The sequence below is a fragment of the Tasmannia lanceolata genome, unplaced genomic scaffold (genome assembly GCF_043159265.1).
Source record: "Tasmannia lanceolata isolate RefF3 unplaced genomic scaffold, GAP_Taslan_0.1 ptg000023l, whole genome shotgun sequence".
Taxonomy (NCBI): Eukaryota; Viridiplantae; Streptophyta; class Magnoliopsida; order Canellales; family Winteraceae; genus Tasmannia; species Tasmannia lanceolata.
The window spans coordinates 22,015,973-22,037,353 of record NW_027518700.1 but is presented as its reverse complement, the minus strand read 5'-3'; the positions used below and the strand labels follow the sequence as shown (position 1 = coordinate 22,037,353).

Below are 21,381 nucleotides of genomic sequence, written 5' to 3'. Positions count from 1 at the left end.
TTCACAAGTTAAACGTGAACCCAGCCCTTAAACCCGTCTGGCAGAAAAAGAGGAACTTCGCGGTGGAACATCAAACTCACATAAAGGCCGAAGTGGAGAAGCTACTACAAGCCGGGTTTATCAGAGAAATCTGGTACCCCGAGTGGCTGTCTAACGTCGTCATGGTCAAGAAAGCTAGTGGAGGCTGGCGGGCCTGCATAGACTTCACAGACCTAAACCGGGCTTGCCCGAAGGACCCCTACCCCCTCCCGCGCATAGACCAGCTCATCGACGCCACAATCGGGCACGAGCTCCTCACCTTTTTAGATGCCTTCTCGGGTTACAATCAGGTGAAAATGCACGAGCCAGACATCCCGTAAACACCGTTCATTACCGATCAGGGCGTCTACTGTTACACCGTTATGCCCTTCAGGTTAAAAAACATGGGCGCCACCTACCTACGGCTCGTAAATAAGCTATTCCGGGTGCAAATCGGAAGGAACGTAGAGGTGTATGTTGACGACATGCTGGTGAAAAGTTTGGAAGCCTCCAAACACATCTCCGACCTTTAGGAAATTTTCAACACCCTGCGACGAGCCCGGATGAAGCTGAACCCCACGAAATGCGCCTTCGGGGTAACTTCTGAAAAGTTCTTAGGGTTCATGGTTAGCCAGAGAGGCATCGAGGCCAACCCCGAAAAGATCCAGGCCATCCTAGACATGGAGCGCCCAACAACGGCGGTAGAAGTACAGAGGCTCGCAGGGCGAATCACCGCCCTCGGCCGATTCATGCCCAAGTCGGCGGAAAAATGCCAGCCCTTCTTCAAACAACTAAAAAATACACGAGAATTCGAATGGACCCCGGCCTGCCAAGAAGCATTCGACGCCTTGAAACAGTACCTCTAGACACCGCCCGTACTCGCCAAACCTGAGCTAGGAGAAGAACTATTCCTGTATCTGGCCATCAGCCCCACAGCGGTGAGTGCGGTATTAGCCAAACAAAGCAACAAGAAGGAATACCCGATGTACTATGTGAGCAAGACTCTCCACGGTGCGGAGGTCCGATACCTAAACATAGAGAAATTTGCCCTCACAGTCGTCAGCGCCGCCCGAAAGCTCCGCCCCTACTTCCAAGCCGACCCCATAGTGCTTCTGACTGACCAGCCCCTGAGGAAAATTCTCCAAAAACCAGAGACCTCGGGCAGGATGGTAAGTTGGGCCGTCGAGTTGGGAGAGTTCGACATACAGGTCTGACCGAGGCCGGCTATTAAATCCCAAGCCCTCGCTGACTTCATAGTGGAATCTACGGCCCCGGCCACGGAACCAGCAACAATGGAAAATGGCGAGGGCCCCACCGAACAGACGACTCGTGAAGACATGGCTCCAGACTCAGCGGAACAGAGCGACGAGATGCACTGGACCCTGCACGTTGACGGCTCAGCAGGCCAAACGGGGCGCGGGGCGGGAGTGGTCCTCCACGGCCCCGAAGGATTCATGCTAGAATACGCTCTTCGGCTAGATTTCAAAGCCTCCAACAACGAGGCTGAATACGAAGCCTTTCTAGCAGGGCTAAGTCTAGCCATGGAGCTCGGCGCGGGAAAGTTAAAAGTCTATAGCGACTCCCAGCTCGTCGTCAACCAAGTGAACGGAATATATGAAGCCAAAGGCCCCAGGATGAAGCGATACCTCCAGAAGGTAAAGGAAAAACTACAAAGAATGAGGGAAGTTGAGATCCTCCAGGTACCACGAGACATGAACAACCAAGTAGATGCGTTGTCAAAAATTGCCTCGGAAGAAACCCACGACTTCGGCACCATACTCACAGAAATACTGCCCCACCCCAGCATCGATGAGGTACAAGTCTTTGAGATTCCACCAGGACCAAACTGGATGGACCCCATCATGCGATACCTGAAAGACGGAGTACTACCCGAAGACAAGCTGGAAGCCCGGCGCCTAACCGCAAGAGCTGCCCACTACGTGGTCCACGGACCCAGGCTGTACAAACGGTCGTACACCTGGTCGTACCTCCGATGCCTGGTACCCTCCGAATCAGAGTACGCACTACGGGAAGTACACGAAGGAATCTGCGAAGACCACGGAGGCAGTAGGATTCTAGCTCAAAAAATCGTGAGGCACGGCTACTTTTGGCCTACGATCCTCAGGGACACCAAGGAATTCGTCAAGAAGTGCAGCCCGTGCCAGAGGTATGCAACCACCCCCCATCAGCCGGCCACCCCATACACTGCAATGGCAGGGCCCCTGCCCTTCGCCATGTGGGGTATGGACCTGCTCGGGCCGTTCCCAAAAGCCCCCGGGGGACACACGATGTTGTACGTCGCCATCGACTACTTCACCAAGTGGGTCGAAGTTAAAGCCGTGGCAAAGCCCAACTCGAAAGCAACAGAGAAGTTTTTCTATCATGACGTAGTCTGCCGCTTCAGCATTCCAAGGATACTTGTAATGGACAACGGACCCCAGTTCGCAAGCGCTGAATTCGGCAGATTCTGCAACAACCTAAGCATCGAACACCGTTTCGCCTCCGTAGCACACCCGCAGGCCAACGGGCAGGTGGAGGTAACTAACCGGACCTTGCTCCAGAGCCTCAAGAAACAACTAGGAGAAGTTGGAAAAAACTGGGTAGAAGCACTCCCTAGCGTCCTCTGGGCCTACCGAACAACGCCACAGACCGCAACTGGGGAATCCCCTTTTAGCTTAACCTTCGGGGCCGAAGCGGTCATTCCGCTAGAAATCGGCCTCTTCAGCTTCCGCACGGAGAACTATGATGAACAAGGAAATTCTGAGCTCCTCCGGAACGCTCTCGATCTCGTGCTCGAGAAAAGAGAGCGAGCCCTCCTCCGAACCGCCTCCTACCAGCAAAGGGTGGCACGATACTACAACGCCCGAGTAAAAAAGCGCTCGGTAAAACCCGAAGACCTGGTACTACGACGGGCGGAGGTATCCGACCCCCGCAACGCCGGGAAACTCGCACCTAAATGGGAAGGACCTTACAGGGTCGTTCGAGCACTCCGCCCTGGGGCCTACCAGCTGAAGCGCCTCGACGGGACCCCAGTCCCTCGAAGTTGGAGCATGGATAACCTCCGAGAATTTTACCAATGAAAAGGTAGGGTAAGGTCCGTGTTTCTTTTTTTTTAAGACATGACAAATGTTTTGTTTGTTTCCTTTTTGTGGTTACTAGAAGCAATGCTGTGTTTTTTCCTTTTACAAAATCAATGGAATAGCATTTCTACCTGAGCCACGCACATCTCCACTTTCCGGCCCACGATAAATAAAGGGTCCGAAAGAAGACAGGGAGTGAGACAGAGGTAGCATCGGGGTCCACCGCCCCGAGAATACCCTAAAACGCTCCCCATGAAAAAGACAGGGAGTGAGACAGAGGTAGCATCGGGGCCGATCCCTCCGAAAATACCCTAAAACGCTCCCCATGAAAAAAGACCTCCCCTTTAAGGACAGGCGGGACCCATTAACCCCGACCCAATCACTCGAGGGGAAGATAGTGCTTCCACAGACAAGACGCCCCACGGGGTGCACCAGAAATATTCTCGGCGATCAAATTGAAATTCAATGTCAAAAGGCTCGAATGACCCGGAGCACATTGTATATGTAAAAAAAAGGGGAGAGAAAGAAGAAGAAAAGAAGGAGAATTCAAAAAGTTATTACAGACCCCACGTAGAACCATAAAGAAAAGAAGAAACATAAAATCCAAAGGGCATCCTAGCATCACTGAGCCCCCTCAGAAGTCTCAGCAACTACAGGATCTGCCAAGGCAGCCACCTGCTCCCCGACCATCTCCGGCGCTTCCACCGGTACCGGCAAAAGATCCTCCGGAGCACCTACCTCGGCCTCGTGCATCAGCTTGTCTAGAGGGAAGGAAGGATTGACCTCTTGAACCCACCGCCGGCATTCAGCAAAAGCATCGATCTCAACGTCCACGCTGAACGCGGCCGCGGCCTTGAGAAACTCCTCGGAGTCGCGCCATTCCTCCCGCACCTTCGCCAGTTCCCTGGCATGCGTTCGTCGAGCCACCACCAATTTGTCCTCCGCACGGCTTCTCCCTTCTATGGTTGTCCGGAGGTCTGTCCGAAGTCGAGCAACAGTATCATCAAACGCCACTTTTTCCACCCGGGCCTTATCCAAGTCCTCACTCAGCTTCCGGACTCGCTCCTCAAAAGCACTTATCTCAGACTCGTCCTCGAGCAGGTACTGCACCATCTTCCTGGCATAACTTTGAGACTGCAAAAAGCAAACCATCAAAAAATTTCCAACTTGCGACCTCAAAAACAACAAAAAGGGAAAAGCACAAGCGGAAAAACCGGCCACCCGGTACTTACGCAAGAAGTCGACTGAAAATACTGAGCCCCCAGGGCCCTACGATCGAAGCCCTCTAACTCAGCCTCGTCGCCAGGAAGGGCGGTTGTCACCCCTAGCTCCACCCCAACCCGAGGATTCGCAAGGACACCATCCTCGACGCCAATCTTCCAGTCAGGTTTAAACAGCTCTCCCCTCGCCTCGAAGCACTGCGAAGGAAGCTCCACCCGCTCCAGAAGGAGTTTGGTCATAACCGCCCCTCCATCCGACTTGGCACGTCCTACGTAAAGGAAGGATGACGCGCTGCATGGCTAGCATCCCCCTGTCCAGCGCCAAAAGGGACAACCCTCTTGGCGGAAGGCTCCAACTCCCGGCGAGGAGACATGGCCGTCCCCTTTTCCCCAATCAACCGACCAGAGGAGCCAGATGGCGCGGATGCAGGAAGCTTAGCCTGCGACCGGCCCAACCTGGCCGCGGCCATAAAATCAAAGGGGATCTTCCTACGGCTCACCAGACCCTTCATCGCCGCCGCGACCCCCTTCCCTCTGCCAGCATCACCAGAAGAAGACATACCTGCCAAAAACAGAAAAACAACAAACACTCAGAACAAAAATAAATAAATATGCTCAAGGCGCATGTAGACAAACCTAGGAAAAAACAAGCTCACCACGATGGCTAGCGGAACTCTCCCCCGTTCCCTCGCCCATACAGCGGGCCCTCCTCTCCACAGCTCTCAGCAAACCGAGCCTCTTCAGACCCCTTTCCCATCTAAACTCGGAAACATCAATAGCCTCCCCAGAGGCGAGCTTCCCCAAGTCAAACTTGCTGCAATCAGACTCGTCAGGGAGGGACTTCCTTCGCCACTCAACGGAGCGCCTCCAAGAGCGAGGAAAGCCCCAGCCAGCGTCCGATGGAGGAGTGATGAACACATACTCTTCCTTCCACTTCTTAATGGAAGAAGGCAAGTTCGCCGCAATTTTCACCTGGGGACACTAGGTCAGATATAACCAACTGTCCTCCCCCTTCACCAACGGGCTAAGGGCAACACAACCCCGGAGCAGAGCGAGGGTAGGCTGAATCTGGAGAAGACCCGCCTTAGCCACAAAGGCCAAAAGAGTGCGCCAACTATTAGGCGACAGTTGGGAGGGGGCCACCCGGTAAAACTCGAGGGCCTCCACTATAATACCCAAGAGCGGAAACCTAATCCCCGCCCGGAAAGCCTCCACGTAGAAAGCTACCTCTTCCTCCGTGATACCCTCACACACCCCCTCTGCGAAGGATGGAACCCTAATCCCATAATCATCGGGAATGCGAAACTCCCTCCTAATTTTGTCTGCCGCCCCTTCTCCCAAAGTGTTCCTAAAACATGTCACCCGACCGGGACGAATAACGGCACCAAACCGGATGTCCCTAATCTCCGCCTCATGAGCAGAAGAAACTCGAGCAGGAGATTCCGAAGGAGCGGCCCCCACCGATGATCCAGAAGCCCCGGAGCTATCTTTCAACTTCGTAGGCTGCTGTACATCTCGAGGGTCGCCGCCCCCCTCCCTCTACGAACAACCGCCTCCTTTTTCTTGGCGGAGCCCTCTCCACTACTTCCACCGACCCAGAAGAGGGACTCTGAGAAACGGTTGCGACAGACATCGTAAAACAATCAAATGTCGGATGGAATAAAAAGCACAAAACTCACCAGGGTAGACAAACGGAGAAAAACCAGAAGAAGGTTGGTGAAGAGCAATACGTAGAAAAATCGCCGCGGAAGAAAGCCCGTTTCACCCGAGGAAGACGAAGAAATAAGACAAAGAATGAAATCCCCAAAAAGGCTTTAAAAAAGGCTAGGGTTTTGACACGCGTCAATTGATCTCCCTTCCATTCTAATCCGATGGGAAGCTGCAAACACCCCAATTTTGCTCTGCTTTAATCAACAAAGAAGTTAGCGTTTTGCTATCGGTTTTTCAGTACTTTCCTTTCCGCGTCCGTCTCTTACATTTTTAAATCTTTTCGGTCATTCCCGTCATGCTTCGTGTTGTCTTGCTAAGTGTTGAGAAGGGTTATTAGCAAGAATCAAAACAAGAGAGAATTTGGAGCCACTGGGTGGCCGCGCATTGAACATTTCGGTTAGATTTGGATCAAGCAAGTGTGAACTGCGTTGTTTTCATAACGGGCATAGTGTATTTCGGCCAATGGACATTGCAGCCCGGTTTGGATCATCCCATGGAAATAATTTTGGCGCACAAACCTGTGGGACCCGATCCCGCGAGAGGGGTGGGGCGCGAGCCGCCATGCCTTCTCTTGGTCTCTCATACTCACGCGATTGGCGTGTGCATTTTTATTATTGATTTTAATTCATCTTTTATGTGAACTTGGGATCACTAAGGCAATCCGAATTCCACACAAAAGAGACTGATAGAGTCGCCACCTAGATGTGGGATCTAGGACCCGAAATTAACCAGAAATCTAGACTCGCTACCTGGTTACGAGAATGGAAGGTATGGGGAGTTATCCACCACATGCACCATTCCTGCCCGATAATCGGTCTTCGATTCCAAAAGCTAACTCTTTTAAATTTATTTTAAATGGCTCATTCAACTCTATGTTAATGTGCGAACTATGTGACATGCATCCTATGATCTAATTTCAATGTAGATCCTAAGTGTGTATCTTGATTACTTTATTTGTTTGAATTCAATCTAAGTGAAAGTTCTCCTAAAATTCTAATTTCATGGAAAATCCTAAGTGATTTGATTAAGCATTTACAAGAAAATTAATATACAAAACACCACAATTTGTTGTGGTGTCGACTCGCGGTTGGTATGCCATCAGACATCCAAGCTGCCTACGTACCCAAGCCTCACTGGGATCAGAGTCGACGTAGTTCGGTGCACCTAAGCTAAGCTACTTATGCCTAACTCAGCTAAGACACTGATCTAGACTGATTTGACTGTTTCAACAGTTTTAAGAGAAGTTATTTAATTCAAGTTGAGGATTTTATTATCTTAGGATTTCATCTAAGATTCTATATGATTCTTATCTAAATTCAAGTTGTTCCTTAGACTAATGCAGGTTAACCTACATCCTAGTTTACTAGGCTTGTCCTAGGGAAAGATTGGGTGACTAGTGTAACTAGACCTATGGCACGGTTGGTATTCATAGCAAGCGTCCATGATGAGGCTGGACTCCTAACTCTAGGACTCCCTAAAACCCAAGATTCCCTAAAACCTAGGACACGACCTGACACCAGTGTTCCTAAATTATGCTCTAATGGTTCTTACGACGGAAACCGCGATCCAACGGTTCGGAAAGACACAAGACAAATCGATTTAAATTCTCGAGGTTAATGAATTTCAGATTTCAAGGATTTTCAGTTTCTGGACATGTAGACACCCCATTTTGACCGTGCCCTGCACCTCCTTGTTTTGTGCATAACCTTTTTCAAATTAGTGTGTATGGACCCCAAATTACACCCTAGGCTAGCTTAGGGTCTCACCAAGGTCCCTATGAAATTTCATCAAGGTTCGTACACGTCTGCCTAGCGAACGAGTTAGGGCAGTGTCATGGTGCAAGTTCAGAGGGGCATAGGTGAAATATGTCATTTCCCGTATACAAGAGGGCATTCTTGGAAATTCCTATTGCTTCCTCTACAAGCAATGAGTGAGGGCTATTAGATCAAATTAGAGGCCTAGGATTAGAGGAGAAAATGAAATATTTGCCCCCTGTTTTCTGTTTGCCCCCCTGCTTGTATGAAAAATTATTGAAATCCATTAGAAGAGGGGCTGTCCTTTGGAAAAGAGGGGGGTCGAATTTATCTTTCCCCTTATAAAAAAAAAAAGCTGATCGATTAGGGCTAGAGGGGGGAGGGGATTTCGGGATTTTATTCTTCGCTCAGCAAGAGGAGCCGGATTGAGGGCAGCCACCAAGGGAGACAACAGAGGGGAGGAGGTTGGGAGGGCTGCAACTTCTCCAGCCATCACCCTCCACCTTCGACCCATCTTCCCCATCACCGGCCCCACCTCGCCGCCACCATCTGCACCTTGGCACCACCACCTCCATTAACAGCCACCTCCGTCCATCACCATCAGTTTTCATCTCCACCTCCACCTCAAAACCCCTACCCATTAAACCCCTGAATCACCTCCATCTCCTCTGCCATCTCTTTCTCAGCCCAAACCCATTTTCATTTTCATCTTCCCCAATCACCACCACCATGCTCCGGCCGATACCCCATTAACTCCGGCCGGCCATCTCCATTCAAACCCACTCTCCCATCCTCTCTACTTGCCTCAATCTCAGCCATTGTTTCCACCTTCTACCTCCATCTCCACCGTAAGCCACCACCATCTCTATCAAACCCACTTCAAAATCCATCAAACCCACTTCGATTTTTCTCCCATTTACAGCCATCACCACCTCTACACCATATTTGCCCCTCATCTTCTCTAACAATTGCCATCGCCTCCACCGTTTCCCACCATCACATACCCTAGAACATATCCCCTGTTGTGTTCTAAAATCTAAACTCCATCTCTACAGCCATCCCTGAAATTTCCGACCATTACCCCAATCATCTTCATCAGCTAGCTATCATGGAAGCTCTCCATATCTTAAGGGTTTGGTAGAAAAAGGCAAAGATCAGAGAATCCTCTTGGGGTCGGTAGGTTGTGAAGAGTAGAAAGAAGGAAAAAGATAAGGGTTTGAATAGTCCGACCACAAGCGTCATCGTCGGCAAATTCACCGGTAGCCCCGTCAAATCCCTGCCCCATCTACTATGAATTTCAGAAATTCCAAAATTCGAAAGAGAGAAGTACAAATCAGAAATTGACTTGGGTCTTCTCTCATTTGGAGCTAAATTGAAGGAATAGGGGAGGAGATAAGTTGTTGGATTAGTGTGGAGAAGGAGCTGGAGATTTATTAAATTTTGGATTCGGAGATAAAAGAAGGAATTCAACCTGAAGTGCTGTTATAGGAGACTCGCAAGGTTGGTCGTCCTCTCTTCAAATACAACTCGATAGTAAGCCTGCTCTTTTATGCTTGATTTGAATGATTCTAGATTTCAAGAGCTATTTCTTTCGCTTTTATTTTTGATGTTTTGGCGATGCTTGCATTTTACTTGGATTAGTGTCAATGTGACTATAGTGGTTAGCATGATCAATGTGAGACAAGCTGAGCTTGTTCATTTTCTAAGGATTAGGGAGCCCACTGTTGCTATTCCTTTTGTATCATTTTTACATGGCATGGTTCCAATAATACATTAGATCAGTTCTATTAGGTTGATAATTTCTTATCACTTTGGGTCTGTTCTTTAAGTTTTGTGGATGGCATTGAGATACCCATGTATGTTTTTAGGCTTAGAAGTTCATGAAGTTTAAGTTGGTTTTGTTTAGCCGGTCCCCTGGTCTCCACTCCTTGGTTCATCGATTTCGGATTATTGAGGTTCATTCCCTGCTTTCTTTCTCTATTCACATCTTTTCCCCAACATTTATAATGTGATTGTGATTGTGATTTTCATTTTAGCGCCTGGGTTCAAGCCATTGGGGTATTTTGAAAATTAAATGAAGCTTTCTATTTGGAAATTGTCTGAGATTCTTCCTTTTGTGTTCTCGGGTAGATAGCTTAGGGAGTATTTCTTCCTGGTGTTTGACAAGTTCAAGTGGCTCAGAACTCTTACAAGGTTGCCATATTGTTGTTGTCAAAAAAAATAAAATTAAAAAAAAATATATACTCGGGTTGTGCCAATACCCCTTGCCCTTTTCCCCCTTCATTTCGAGTCCTCTAGAGGGTTAAGGGCTTCCTTTTATGATCGAGGTTTCCTTTCATTTCAAGTTTTCTTTCGAAATTCCATCGATTTTTTGGAGCTTTCTGTCAGGTTGGGCGATGAAGGCGCTAGCCCAAGCCCATCCTTAGGGGACTTGCTCAGTCCAAGTAGCGTTCCCCTCATTTGTATAGTAGACTTACTTAGTCTTTTAGATGCCTCTTAGATATTAGCCCCATTCATTGATAGGGGGCAATGATAAGGTTACTTGGAGCCCGTCTTTGTGTTTTTGTGGCTCACCATTTTCGCACTAAAAATCTGTCCACTTTTCAGCTATGTTTTGCACTAAATTTTTTTATAAATTGGGAATATCATTGAATATATTTGTATAATCTGTTGATATTTTTAATACTCTGCTTATCTTAAGCCTTGAGTTAGGTTCTAAAGGTGGTTATGAATGGACTGTTCAGGTAAGATTATTTTGAAGCTTATCATATTTGTTTAAATTTTATTTAAATAAATTGTTTTAGGAAAGAAGGAGATCAGATGACTACTCTATTCGATATTATCGACATGAGTACTGTCTGATTTCAAGGCGGGATTAGAAATATTATCATGTGTATTATGATATCAGATGATTACTTTGGCATCATCTGATTTCATTGGAGTCCCCGTATTGGGGTTTGTGGTTGGCTTAGAAGTGTTTGATATTGTTTTTTTGCTTTATTAGGCTATCCAGCGGCTGGTCTGGACTAATTTATGTTGTTTATCATTTTATGATTGCTATAGGTTGTGTATTTTTTAATTGAAAATTCTTCTTTGCTTAACACTTTATTTATTTTTATAGTAATTGAATGTAAATCTGAGTTTACTTGATAACTTTTTTTTTTCTTCACTTTGATTAGAGACTAACTCAGTCTTGTTAGAGCTTTGCTTGCTTGGGATCTTGGATTGTTTTCTCTCTTCTTGGGACGCTATCTTTCTTGTTGTGGTTCGTCTCTTTGAGGCGTTAGTTGCTTGTTCGGGGTTTCCCCTTTTGGATTTAGGGCTTTGCCCTAGTTTGTGGTTGTTCTTGCGTGTTCCCTTTAAGATTGAAAACATTTTAAGGTCCTGAGCATTGGAAAAGCTTTAAAACAGCAAAAACATTAGAAATTTAAAACTCAAAAAACATTTGAAAACTTTAAAAATATCAAAAAACATTTGAACATATAAAAAACCTTAAAAAAATCTAAAGTGTTGAGTGTTTCTTTTAGAAGCGTAGTTTGAGAGTTCGTTTCGAACTACGTTGGCTTGATCCTCTCCCACGAGGTACGTAGCGCAGCTCGGGATTTATATCCCAAGTCCAGCCAAACTTTTTGTAAATAACATTTTAAAGTCTTTTTCTTTGAATAAGCGACCTTTCTAATCTTGTTTTCAAAAGATCTTCCTCTAGAGTTAGGAGTTTGTCCTAGATAGAGAGTTTTAGAGTTAGGAGTTTGTCTTTTGTTGTGTGCTTGTGTTAGAGTTAGGAGTTTGTCTTTGATTTGTTGTGGTTATTGTGTGCTGGTTTTAGAGTTAGGGGTTTGTCCTAGAGTTATAGGAGCGCCTCCGTCCGGTCAGTTGGCGATTCACATCGCCGACTGATGACTAGGTCTAAGATGCGTTAGTGATCCCATTGTTTTCCTTAGGACGCACAGCCTAGTTACACATAGGTTGTAGGAACCACCTGCATTAGCTTAGGGCTAACCTGCATTTAGTTAGGGCGTATAGGGTGTCCTAAAATCTACAATTCACTGGAATTTAAATAATTGCTCAAGAAGCTTTAATAACTAGTCCGGTCTTTTAGATCGAGTCTAAGATAGAGGTCTAGGTGTCTTAGGCATCTTAGCTTAGAATAGGCGCGAAGAACTACGTTGCCTTCATTCTCGTGGAGGCGGGGATACGTAGGCTTCTTTGGATGAATATCAGACCATCCGAGGACTCGGGCTAAATCGTTTAGAGTCTTAGGATTTGTTGTTTTGTTATATTGTATATTTTGTTGTGTTTTCTTACTTTCTTGTGCAGAACTATACCTTTAGCTGTAGCATACATGTGTTCGTCCACCAGAACTTAGACACCAGTTAGGTGTGTCACTCATAACCTAGCAATCATTAGGCGACACATCTTTTATTTTATTTTGTGTGCTTATTATTTGTATTCTCAGGAAATGCATGCTTAGGTAGACGACTCCTGAGGATTGTTCCCATTTCACATGATTTTCGCCTAAAACTCTTCAAGGTTAATAATAAATGGCATAAGAGACCAAGTGTTCGCACTCGGGCGAATTGGGGGCGCTCTTCGGACCTTCTCCATTCGTCATCAGGCACGGACCTTTCGTATCTCTGGTTATCCATTGCAAACAGAGCATTTGTTTTGGTTCCATGGCGTGTCCATGGATGGCGACTCTGAGTTATTTTTCAGATATGTCTTGGTCTCGAGCCCTGGCTCCTGATCAGGATGTATCTCTTTCTTTTTATATCGCCACTCATGCTATGCTGTGAGGGTGGCATCCGTTTCGAGAGTTCCTTGGCAGAGCTCTCCTTCACGTTGTGGAGATCTAGAGGATTGCAGGAGGGATCTCGCGTCCCTCGGCACCGTCCTCGGGATCGGGGTCCACAGGCTGGCGACTCTGCTGGGGAGTTCTTGAAACATTGCCTAACTCTATTAAAATGCCATTTTTACTAACTTTGGAGAAATTTGAGCTTAAATCATTTAAAATGGGAACTCTATCGTTAGAATCCAGGGGCACCAGATAGGTGCGTAATTAAAACAAGGGATTCACACACTGCACATCAAATGTTATCATATTGTTTATTCTTTACTTATTTCATTGTTTTTCATTATTATTGGCTCCACGGGATAGATTGAATGCGTGCCCGACTGGGATGTTATTACACCCTGATGGTACTGTTGAATCTATTTCCAAGCTATGCGCCAGCGCTGCAGCCGTAAACACTCGGTGCACTTGTGTTTACAGCAGCCGATGAGCAATGAAGCATACTATGTATAACACTCGCTGCACTTGAGTTATACATATTAAGTATGTTTCATACGCATAGTACCCGATAGATTGAGTCCGGAGCCCTACTTTGTTTTATATATATTATGTATATACTTACTGACTTAGTGAAACCCAACTAGGAAGTACCTATGTTTATATAAGTATATTGCATTCATATAAGGGTCGAACATGTGTTGCTCACACATGTGGAGCCTAGAGTTAGGAGCCTTGTCCCATTTGTAGACTAGGGTAGCTCACCTTGCGTGGCTACAGCACGGTCTTAGTACACTCACTGGTCTGTCGCGAGTCGAGACTTTCTCGACTCCGTTAGATAGATTAGGGCTGGTGCCCCTGGTTAGGGTGTATATATATATATGTATATGTATGTGTGTATAGTGTATTATTCTTATATTAGGGCTTATCCTTTCGAATAAGGTTTCTTTATCTATTTCAGTCATACCATTCTTTCAGATCCGGTCGATGACTCTTGCTCTTGTTTGGTCATCATCTAGATCGCGGTCTACCCTGTCATCTTTATCATATGATTATTCCTATATCTCGGATTCATATCCGTTTTTGTCGGCTGAGATCGGGGCCTGCTTTCTACAGAGATTTTCTGATCTATTATCGCCGATTAGAGTTTGTTCACTATTTCTTTCTTGGATCAGGCTGATGATTCTTGTTCACCACCTTTTATAGCCTGTGTTCATTTCTTGATTCTTTGTTATCCATTCTTCTTGCTAGCTGTTAGACTAGGGCCTGTCTATCAATGAAGTTTTCTGGTTTATCCATTAGCCACATTGTTTCATTCCCCAGCCTTCGGACCTGGTCAGTAATTTTCCTCTATCATTATTCTGACTATGGTCTGCCTTTTGTCTCTCGAGTGTATAGTTGTGTCGTTCCTTTGGACATGACTTATTTGCTGAGTCGATTTGTAGTCACCTTCTTGTACCTACACCATTTGTTGAGTTGATTGTCTAGATTAGGACTCATTTTCAGTGGGTATTCCTGGTCTAATTCATCCTATCTACATTCTCTTGATTTGGTTGGTGGCATTTCCCTTGCCATTGTTGAAACCATAATCTGTCATCTCGTCGTCGGATTGTACATATCTCTTGTTTGTATATGATTCTGTCGGTTGATTAGATTAGGACCCATTTATAGTGGGGGATTCCTGGTTTAATCAATTGTATTTGCACTCTTTCAGATTCACCTGATGGGTGGCCCGTACTTGTCACTCTCATGGCCACAGTCTACTTACTGCCCTTTTGATTGTATATCCATTCTTTTTTGTGTTTTAGATCTGGTCGATGGCTTGTCCGATGTCTCTATAGCCATGATATATCTTTGGTCACAAATCCAACCCATGACCAAGCGTCGTCATTAGTGGTCAGCCCTTCGTGCGATTATATCTCCATGGTGACCATATTCTGCTTGCTGATTGTGTGCTTATCTTGCCATCATTATTTGAGTGCAAGTATCCTTGCTGAGAGTCCTACATTACTGAGTTTCTATTCATTTACCCTTATGTTGAGTTGTGGGGATCACCCTATATAGCCGTCATGCTGCCGAATTTTGTATAAACACCTTGAGCGTGATCGCTATCTTTTCAGAGTTATCGATGAGCCATGAGTTTACTCTACCACGATCCTTTTACGGCCGTCATGCTGCCGGATTTTACTCAACTCATTTTCAGTATGATCGCTATCCTTTAGGATTATTGATAAGTCATGTGCTTACCCTACCATGATCCTTCTTACAGTTCTGCTGTTAGTTTTATTCAAGGGAGAGATGTGTTTGTATTATCTCTTGTTTCAACTTGTGTATAACATTTCCATAAGATTGCCTCATACTAAAGTCAGTGTCTGTCAATTCCATGACATGAGTCTGACCTAATTCACCTTACCCGTTGACAGCATCAGTTTTCCCTCACCCTGCTCAGACAAAATGGCCATATCTGAAGATTTCCTAAAGAAAATGCAAGAATCGGTAATGAACCTATCTAGGGAGTTCTCTAATGTGAAGGAGGATTTCAACCAGCTGAAAAACCTAGGTAATGAGAACTCTTTGACCTTTGAGGACTCTGTAGTCCAAAATCCTCCTCCTCTGATCTCTGTTCCTGTCCAGGCCATTGTAGAACCAATCAGTGGTTCTAAAGACAAGGAGCATGTTGACGAGAAGAATCTGCCACTTCCCACTGCCGTAAGAAAAGAGGAAGAACTTGCAAAAGAAGTTGAGAAATTACCTCCTACGGTCTCTGTTCCTATACCAGCCGCAGTAGCGTGTCTTGATGATTTTAAAGGTAAGCAACATGTTGAAAAGAAGTGTCTTCTAACCCCTACTTTAGAAGAAAAAGCGAAAGAACTTGTTAAAGAGACTGAGAAGTTAACCTTTGATCAACAGAATGTGAAGAACCCAAGGAACGATAACAAATCTGTTGTTTATTCCAAGAAGATCGGCGGTATTGAGTCATCTCATCAAGCATTTCAAATTGTAATGCATAAGTCTGATGAAGTAGAAGAGAAATTAGTAAAGAAACCTAAGAAGATATTCACTCAATTGCCGAGACCTCCAGCAGTCATTCTCCGAAAACTTGTTAAGGATGGGCAGTTGAAACTTATGGCTCCAAAGCCACCACCTAAGGTTCTTCCAAGGTTCTACAACAAGGATGAATACTGTGAATATCATCAAGGCCCTGGTCACATCACTAATTGTTGTCGCTCTCTTAGATTTGCAATCCAAGACCTCATAGATAGAGATCGTCCCATTTGGCCCGGGTTTAATGCTACACAGCATCCTTTGCCAAGACATGTTGCAATTTCTTCAGCTGGTACTAAAGCTAACTCGATGGTTGAGCCTTTTGAGGATCCCATTATCACCGCTCATCCCACCTTTGAGTTAGGGAGTTCTTCAGTTACAAATTTGGGAATGTCAGAGTTTGAGATGTCAGGAGGTGGTTATATGCCAGAAAGAATATCACCACTGCCAGTTATTGAAGATCAGCTTAACCCGGATCGACAAGATTTGCGCCAGGGTTGAACCCCCAGTCATTAATATCATGGAGGAAGGAGTACTACTCATAAATTTCCAGTGCCGGTTCACCATTATTGAAGAAGTGTCCTGTGTTGTTAGGTTTGTCTTTCGTTGAGTGTACACCAACTTTTCTCTCGTAAAGATGGTAAGTCATATTGTGTTGATGTCAAAAAAAAAGAAAAAAAAAAGAAAAAAAAAGGGGGAAGTGTATGTCATGTCTGTCAGTCTTCTCATCGAGTTAGTTTTTTTTGTTTCCTGTCAAATCAAATGTAAAGCCCACAGTGGCGTGTCTATGAGTCATTAATGCAATCGAAAGTTTTCAATTCAATAAAGTTGTTATTTTTGTATCTCGGATATCTTATTGATTCGCTCTTAGATTTAATGTTTAAATAACTAAAGACCCCCTTCTCGGATGAGAATGCAGACGAAATTCACCTCGAGATCTGAAAGATGGTCAAACGAGAGGAAGAGCGTCGAGCATAGCCACTTGAAGAAGAAATCGAAGCCATTGATAGTGGTATCGAAATCCAAAACTCGAGAAAGATGGAATGTCAAAACTTTATCTCCCGAGGAGCGCAAAGAATTGATAAACCTGTTTAGGGGGGTTTAAGGTAGTCTTGCTTGATCCTATAAGGATAAACCAGGGGAATGCCCTGTCGTTGCTCAAAGCAAGATTTCATCGGCTTTAGACATCCAGTAAGTGAAGATTTTAAAGAGCGAAACATCAGACATCCTGTGGAGCTGATTAAATATTGAGAGAAGACTTTCTGGCAAGGAAGTTGTATGATAAATTTGAGCCTTAAAAAAAAAAAAAAAAAAAAGAAGAAGAAAGAGACAAGGAGTTGTGGAACCTTGAGCATAAATTTAAGATCTTCGAGATGAGAGTGGGGCGCAGTGGGTGAAGTTTTGCCTGACATGCCGTCAGACTCCTAGAAAAAATTTTAAGTCTTTGAATCTTAAGCAAAAGAGCTTTTACATCAAATACATCAGGAGGCCATCCTTGGACGTTTGAGCCTTAATAGCCAAAATCCTAACGTTTTAAAATCCTTTTGAGAACCCTTTGGGCCAACAACAAAATTAAACAATTGCTTTTCAAACACATTATAAACCCGGGGCATTTTATGCGCCCGAACTACGTCGGACCTGATCCCCATTTCTTCAGGGGTACGTAGGCAACTTGATTAATTCAAGTTCGGTCAAACCTTGGGATAAAATTCCTTTCAAATTTTGAAGCTAAATGCTAAACCATTCTTTGAAAAACCCCAAAGCGAACTACGCGGATCTGATCCTCCATTTTTGGGGTACGTAGGTAGTCTGGCTAGACCAGGTTCGGTCCAAATCATTTGAACTTTAAATATCCCACCTTTTTTATCCCAAGCCTTCCTAGAAAGTCCTTCTAGTGCAAGCGAAAGTTGATACAAGTGGTCTTTTAGACTGAAAACTTAGAAGGCAAAAGTTGTGACTTCTTTCGAAGAGAGAAATCAAGGAGACAGAGAAGCAATCTCAAAACGGGGCAGGACCCTGGAATTCGAGTAGTGTCGACAAGACTTGCTTTGATATCTTTTTTTAAACTAGGGGCATTAAGACTGAGCAATCCGAAGGGGTTAATAACCATGACGGAAATCCCGATGGAGGAAATTAGAGCCTTTTGACTTGGTTTTCGAGATTACTCGGAGGGTGGCTGACCTTACCATTTAAAAAATAACCCATTTTATCTAAAGGTGAATCAAAAGTGAGTTGAGTTCTTTGAATAATGTACATCTTCTTTGATAGAGTCCTTGGGAGTCTGTCCTTCATTTATATTTGTTTTCTTTCAAGGTCTAAGTTGTCCGGCACTGAAAGGAAGGGATGTATACCTTTCAAAATGAAAGACCCTAGTTTAGGTATCCTGTTCGGACAGGCTGAATATGTCAAGTTTCAAGCAGTTGGTGTCGGAAAGAGCGAACCTCAAATAGTGGTCAATGAAAGGAGAAGTCTTTGAGCTTAGCCATTTTCCCATCTTTACTCCCAAGAAAGAACCTATGCAAATCCAAAAATTTCCTTATCTATCCTTGTTCTACTTTTCTTGAGACTCTTGTCATGGAAGTACAATACACTAGGGGCATCTTTTATGACTTGCGTCATAAAAGATATCAAGCATACAAAGGCAATCAGTGCCAGTATTTACAACAAGTTGAAGTAAGAGAGATGCGAGCACGTCTTGAGCTAAATCTCCGAACTCTTCAAATGAGCCCTCTTTCTTAAAAGAGTCAATTTCTAAAGAAAATCAATTTCCCCAGCGGAATCTAGAATTTGCTCCCACAACCGTCAAACCTCAGCAGAATGCTTTTCACTTGTTAAAGAAGGGTAAACACCTGAAAGCCCCGTCACGTACTTAAGTCTGATCCTCAGCAAGGAACTCATACTCCCATTTTTTTTGGCAAGAGAAGCTAATTTCAGAAAAATCTAAAAATCCAAAAATCAATTCTCCATTCAATAAATTAGTCCTCTATATTCATTCAAGGCTCTTCGTGGTTTGCCATTCAAGTATACCATGGACCCTTGCTTCTTGAGTGGTTCTTCGTGATCTGCCTTTCGAGTTATATCACGGACCCACTATCCTTATTCATTCTTGGCTATTCATGGTTTACCATTTAGGTACACCATGAACCCTTACTCCCTGAGTGGCTCTTCGTGATGTATCCTCTCAGATATATCATGGACCCACTATTCATAGTCATTCCATTCATATCTTTTACATGTCATTGTTTCTTACTTTCTTGGCTCTTCACGGAGTATTGCCGTGGACCCTTGATTCCTTTCTGCTGAGCGCTTCGTGGCTTATTGTTACGGACCTCTGATTCAATGCTTGGCTCTTCATGGCTTATTACCATGGACCCTTGATTCCTACTTTCTTGGCTCTTCACGGAGTATTGCCGTGGACCCTTGATTCCTTTCTGCTGAGCGCTTCGTGGCTTATTGTTACGGACCTCTGATTCAATGCTTGGCTCTTCATGGCTTATTACCATTGACCCTTGATTCCTGCTTTCTTGGCTCTTCACGGAGTATTGCCGTGGACCCTTGATTCCTTTCTGCTGAGCGCTTCGTGGCTTATTGTTACGGACCTCTGATTCAATGCTTGGCTCTTCATGGTTTATTACCATGGACCCTTGATCCTTGCTTTCTTGGCTCTTCATGGCTTATTACCATGGACCCTTGATTCCTTCTTTCTTGGCTCTTCACGGTTTATCACCGTGGACCCTCGTTCTTTGCATGGCTCTTCACGGTTTATCACCGTGGACCCTTGATTCCCGCTTTCAAGGCTCTTCGTGGCTTATCGCCATGGACCCTTAATCAAAATTTTCATTCAACTGTTGTTCTTTCTTGTCTAGTTTGGTAAAGGGTTGGACCGCAACTCTATCTGGTTATTTCTGTTGTTCGTAATGAAAGCCTGAGTCATGTTTTACATGATTCGTTGTTCTGCAGTATACCGCTGCCCGCGTGTGGATTTAGGTAACCGCCGCCCCACGTGTGAGTTTAGGTATGCCTGCGTTTGTTTCTTTGGTATGTTACTATGTTTTGTTTGGTGAGAGTTTCTCTCACCAATATATTTTGATTGCCGAGTTATGTGTTCCGCGTTTTACCAAATTACTCATAAGTCATGTTGAATGTTGAAACTTCAAAACCAAAATCCATTTTACCCTTGTAAGTACCATTTTAAAACCAGAAAACCCAAAAAAATTGTTTTACTTTGTTTTCGGGCCGGCCAAAATGTGTTGTCTTGTCAGCTTTGCCATCCGTGTGACAAGCACACTCTGCCAAAGAGGGGCATCTGTAGACACCCCATTTTGACCGTGCCCTGCACCTCCTTGTTTTGTGCATAACCTTTTTCAAATCAGTGTGTATGGACCCCAAATTACACCCTAGGCTAGCTTAGGGTCTCACCAAGGTCCCTATGAAATTTCATCAAGGTTCGTACACGTCTGCCTAGCGAACGAGTTAGGGCAGTGTCATGGTGCAAGTTCAGAGGGGCATAGGTGAAATATGTCATTTCCCGTATACAAGAGGGCATTCTTGGAAATTCCTATTGCTTCCTCAACAAGCAATGAGTGAGGGCCATTAGATCAAATTAGAGGCCTAGGATTAGAGGAGAAAATGAAATATTTGCCCCCTGTTTTCTGTTTGCCCCCCTGCTTGTATGAAAAATTATTGAAATCCATTAGAAGAGGGGCTGTCCTTTGGAAAAGAGGGGGGTCGAATTTATCTTTCCCCTTATAAAAAAAAAAAAAGCTGATCGATTAGGGCTAGAGGGGGGAGGGGATTTCAGGATTTTATTCTTCGCTCAGCAAGAGGAGCCGGATTGAGGGCAGCCACCAAGGGAGACAACAGAGGGGAGGAGGTTGGGAGGGCTGCAACTTCTCCAGCCATCACCCTCCACCTTCGACCCATCTTCCCCATCACCGGCCCCACCTCGCCGCCACCATCTGCACCTTGGCACTACCACCTCCATTAACAGCCACCTCCGTCCATCACCATCAGTTTTCATCTCCACCTCCACCTCAAAACCCCTACCCATTAAACCCCTGAATCACCTCCATCTCCTCTGCCATCTCTTTCTCAGCCCAAACCCATTTTCATTTTCATCTTCCCCAATCACCACCACCATGCTCCGGCCGATACCCCATTAACTCCGGCCGGCCATCTCCATTCAAACCCACTCTCCCATCCTCTCTACTTGCCTCAATCTCAGCCATTGTTTCCACCTTCTACCTCCATCTCCACCGTAAGCCACCACCATCTCTATCAAACCCACTTCAAAATCCATCAAACCCACTTCGATTTTTCTCCCATTTACAGCCATCACCACCTCTACACCATATTTGCCCCTCATCTTCTCTAACAATTGCCATCGCCTCCACCGTTTCCCACCATCACATACCCTAGAACATATCCCCTGTTGTGTTCTAAAATCTAAACTCCATCTCTACAGCCATCCCTGAAATTTCCGACCATTACCCCAATCATCTTCATCAGCTAGCTATCATGGAAGCTCTCCATATCTTAAGGGTTTGGTAGAAAAAGGCAAAGATCAGAGAATCCTCTTGGGGTCGGTAGGTTGTGAAGAGTAGAAAGAAGGAAAAAGATAAGGGTTTGAATAGTCCGACCACAAGCGTCATCGTCGGCAAATTCACCGGTAGCCCCGTCAAATCTCTGCCCCATCTACTATGAATTTCAGAAATTCCAAAATTCGAAAGAGAGAAGTACAAATCAGAAATTGACTTGGGTCTTCTCTC

General features: G+C 45.1%; 1 protein-coding gene across 1 annotated transcript; it reads left to right on the top strand.

The window, feature by feature from the left end:
- The first annotated feature begins 1,310 nt into the window (after window positions 1-1,310).
- Window positions 1,311-2,473, top strand: LOC143855935 (uncharacterized). The gene is made up of 2 exons (XM_077365981.1): window positions 1,311-1,832; window positions 2,423-2,473. The coding sequence occupies exons 1-2, from the start codon at window positions 1,311-1,313 to the stop codon at window positions 2,471-2,473; spliced, it is 573 nt and encodes a 190-aa protein (XP_077222096.1).
- The last annotated feature ends 18,908 nt before the right edge of the window (window positions 2,474-21,381 follow it).

Bases quoted from the DNA above. Each gene is read 5' to 3' on its own strand.
- LOC143855935 (XM_077365981.1), top strand. From the start codon at position 1,311: ATGGAAAATGGCGAGGGCCCCACCGAACAGACGACTCGTGAAGACATG. The intron at 1,833-2,422 runs GTACAAGTCTTT...CTGCCGCTTCAG, and splicing joins CCCACCCCAGCATCGATGAG to CATTCCAAGGATACTTGTAA.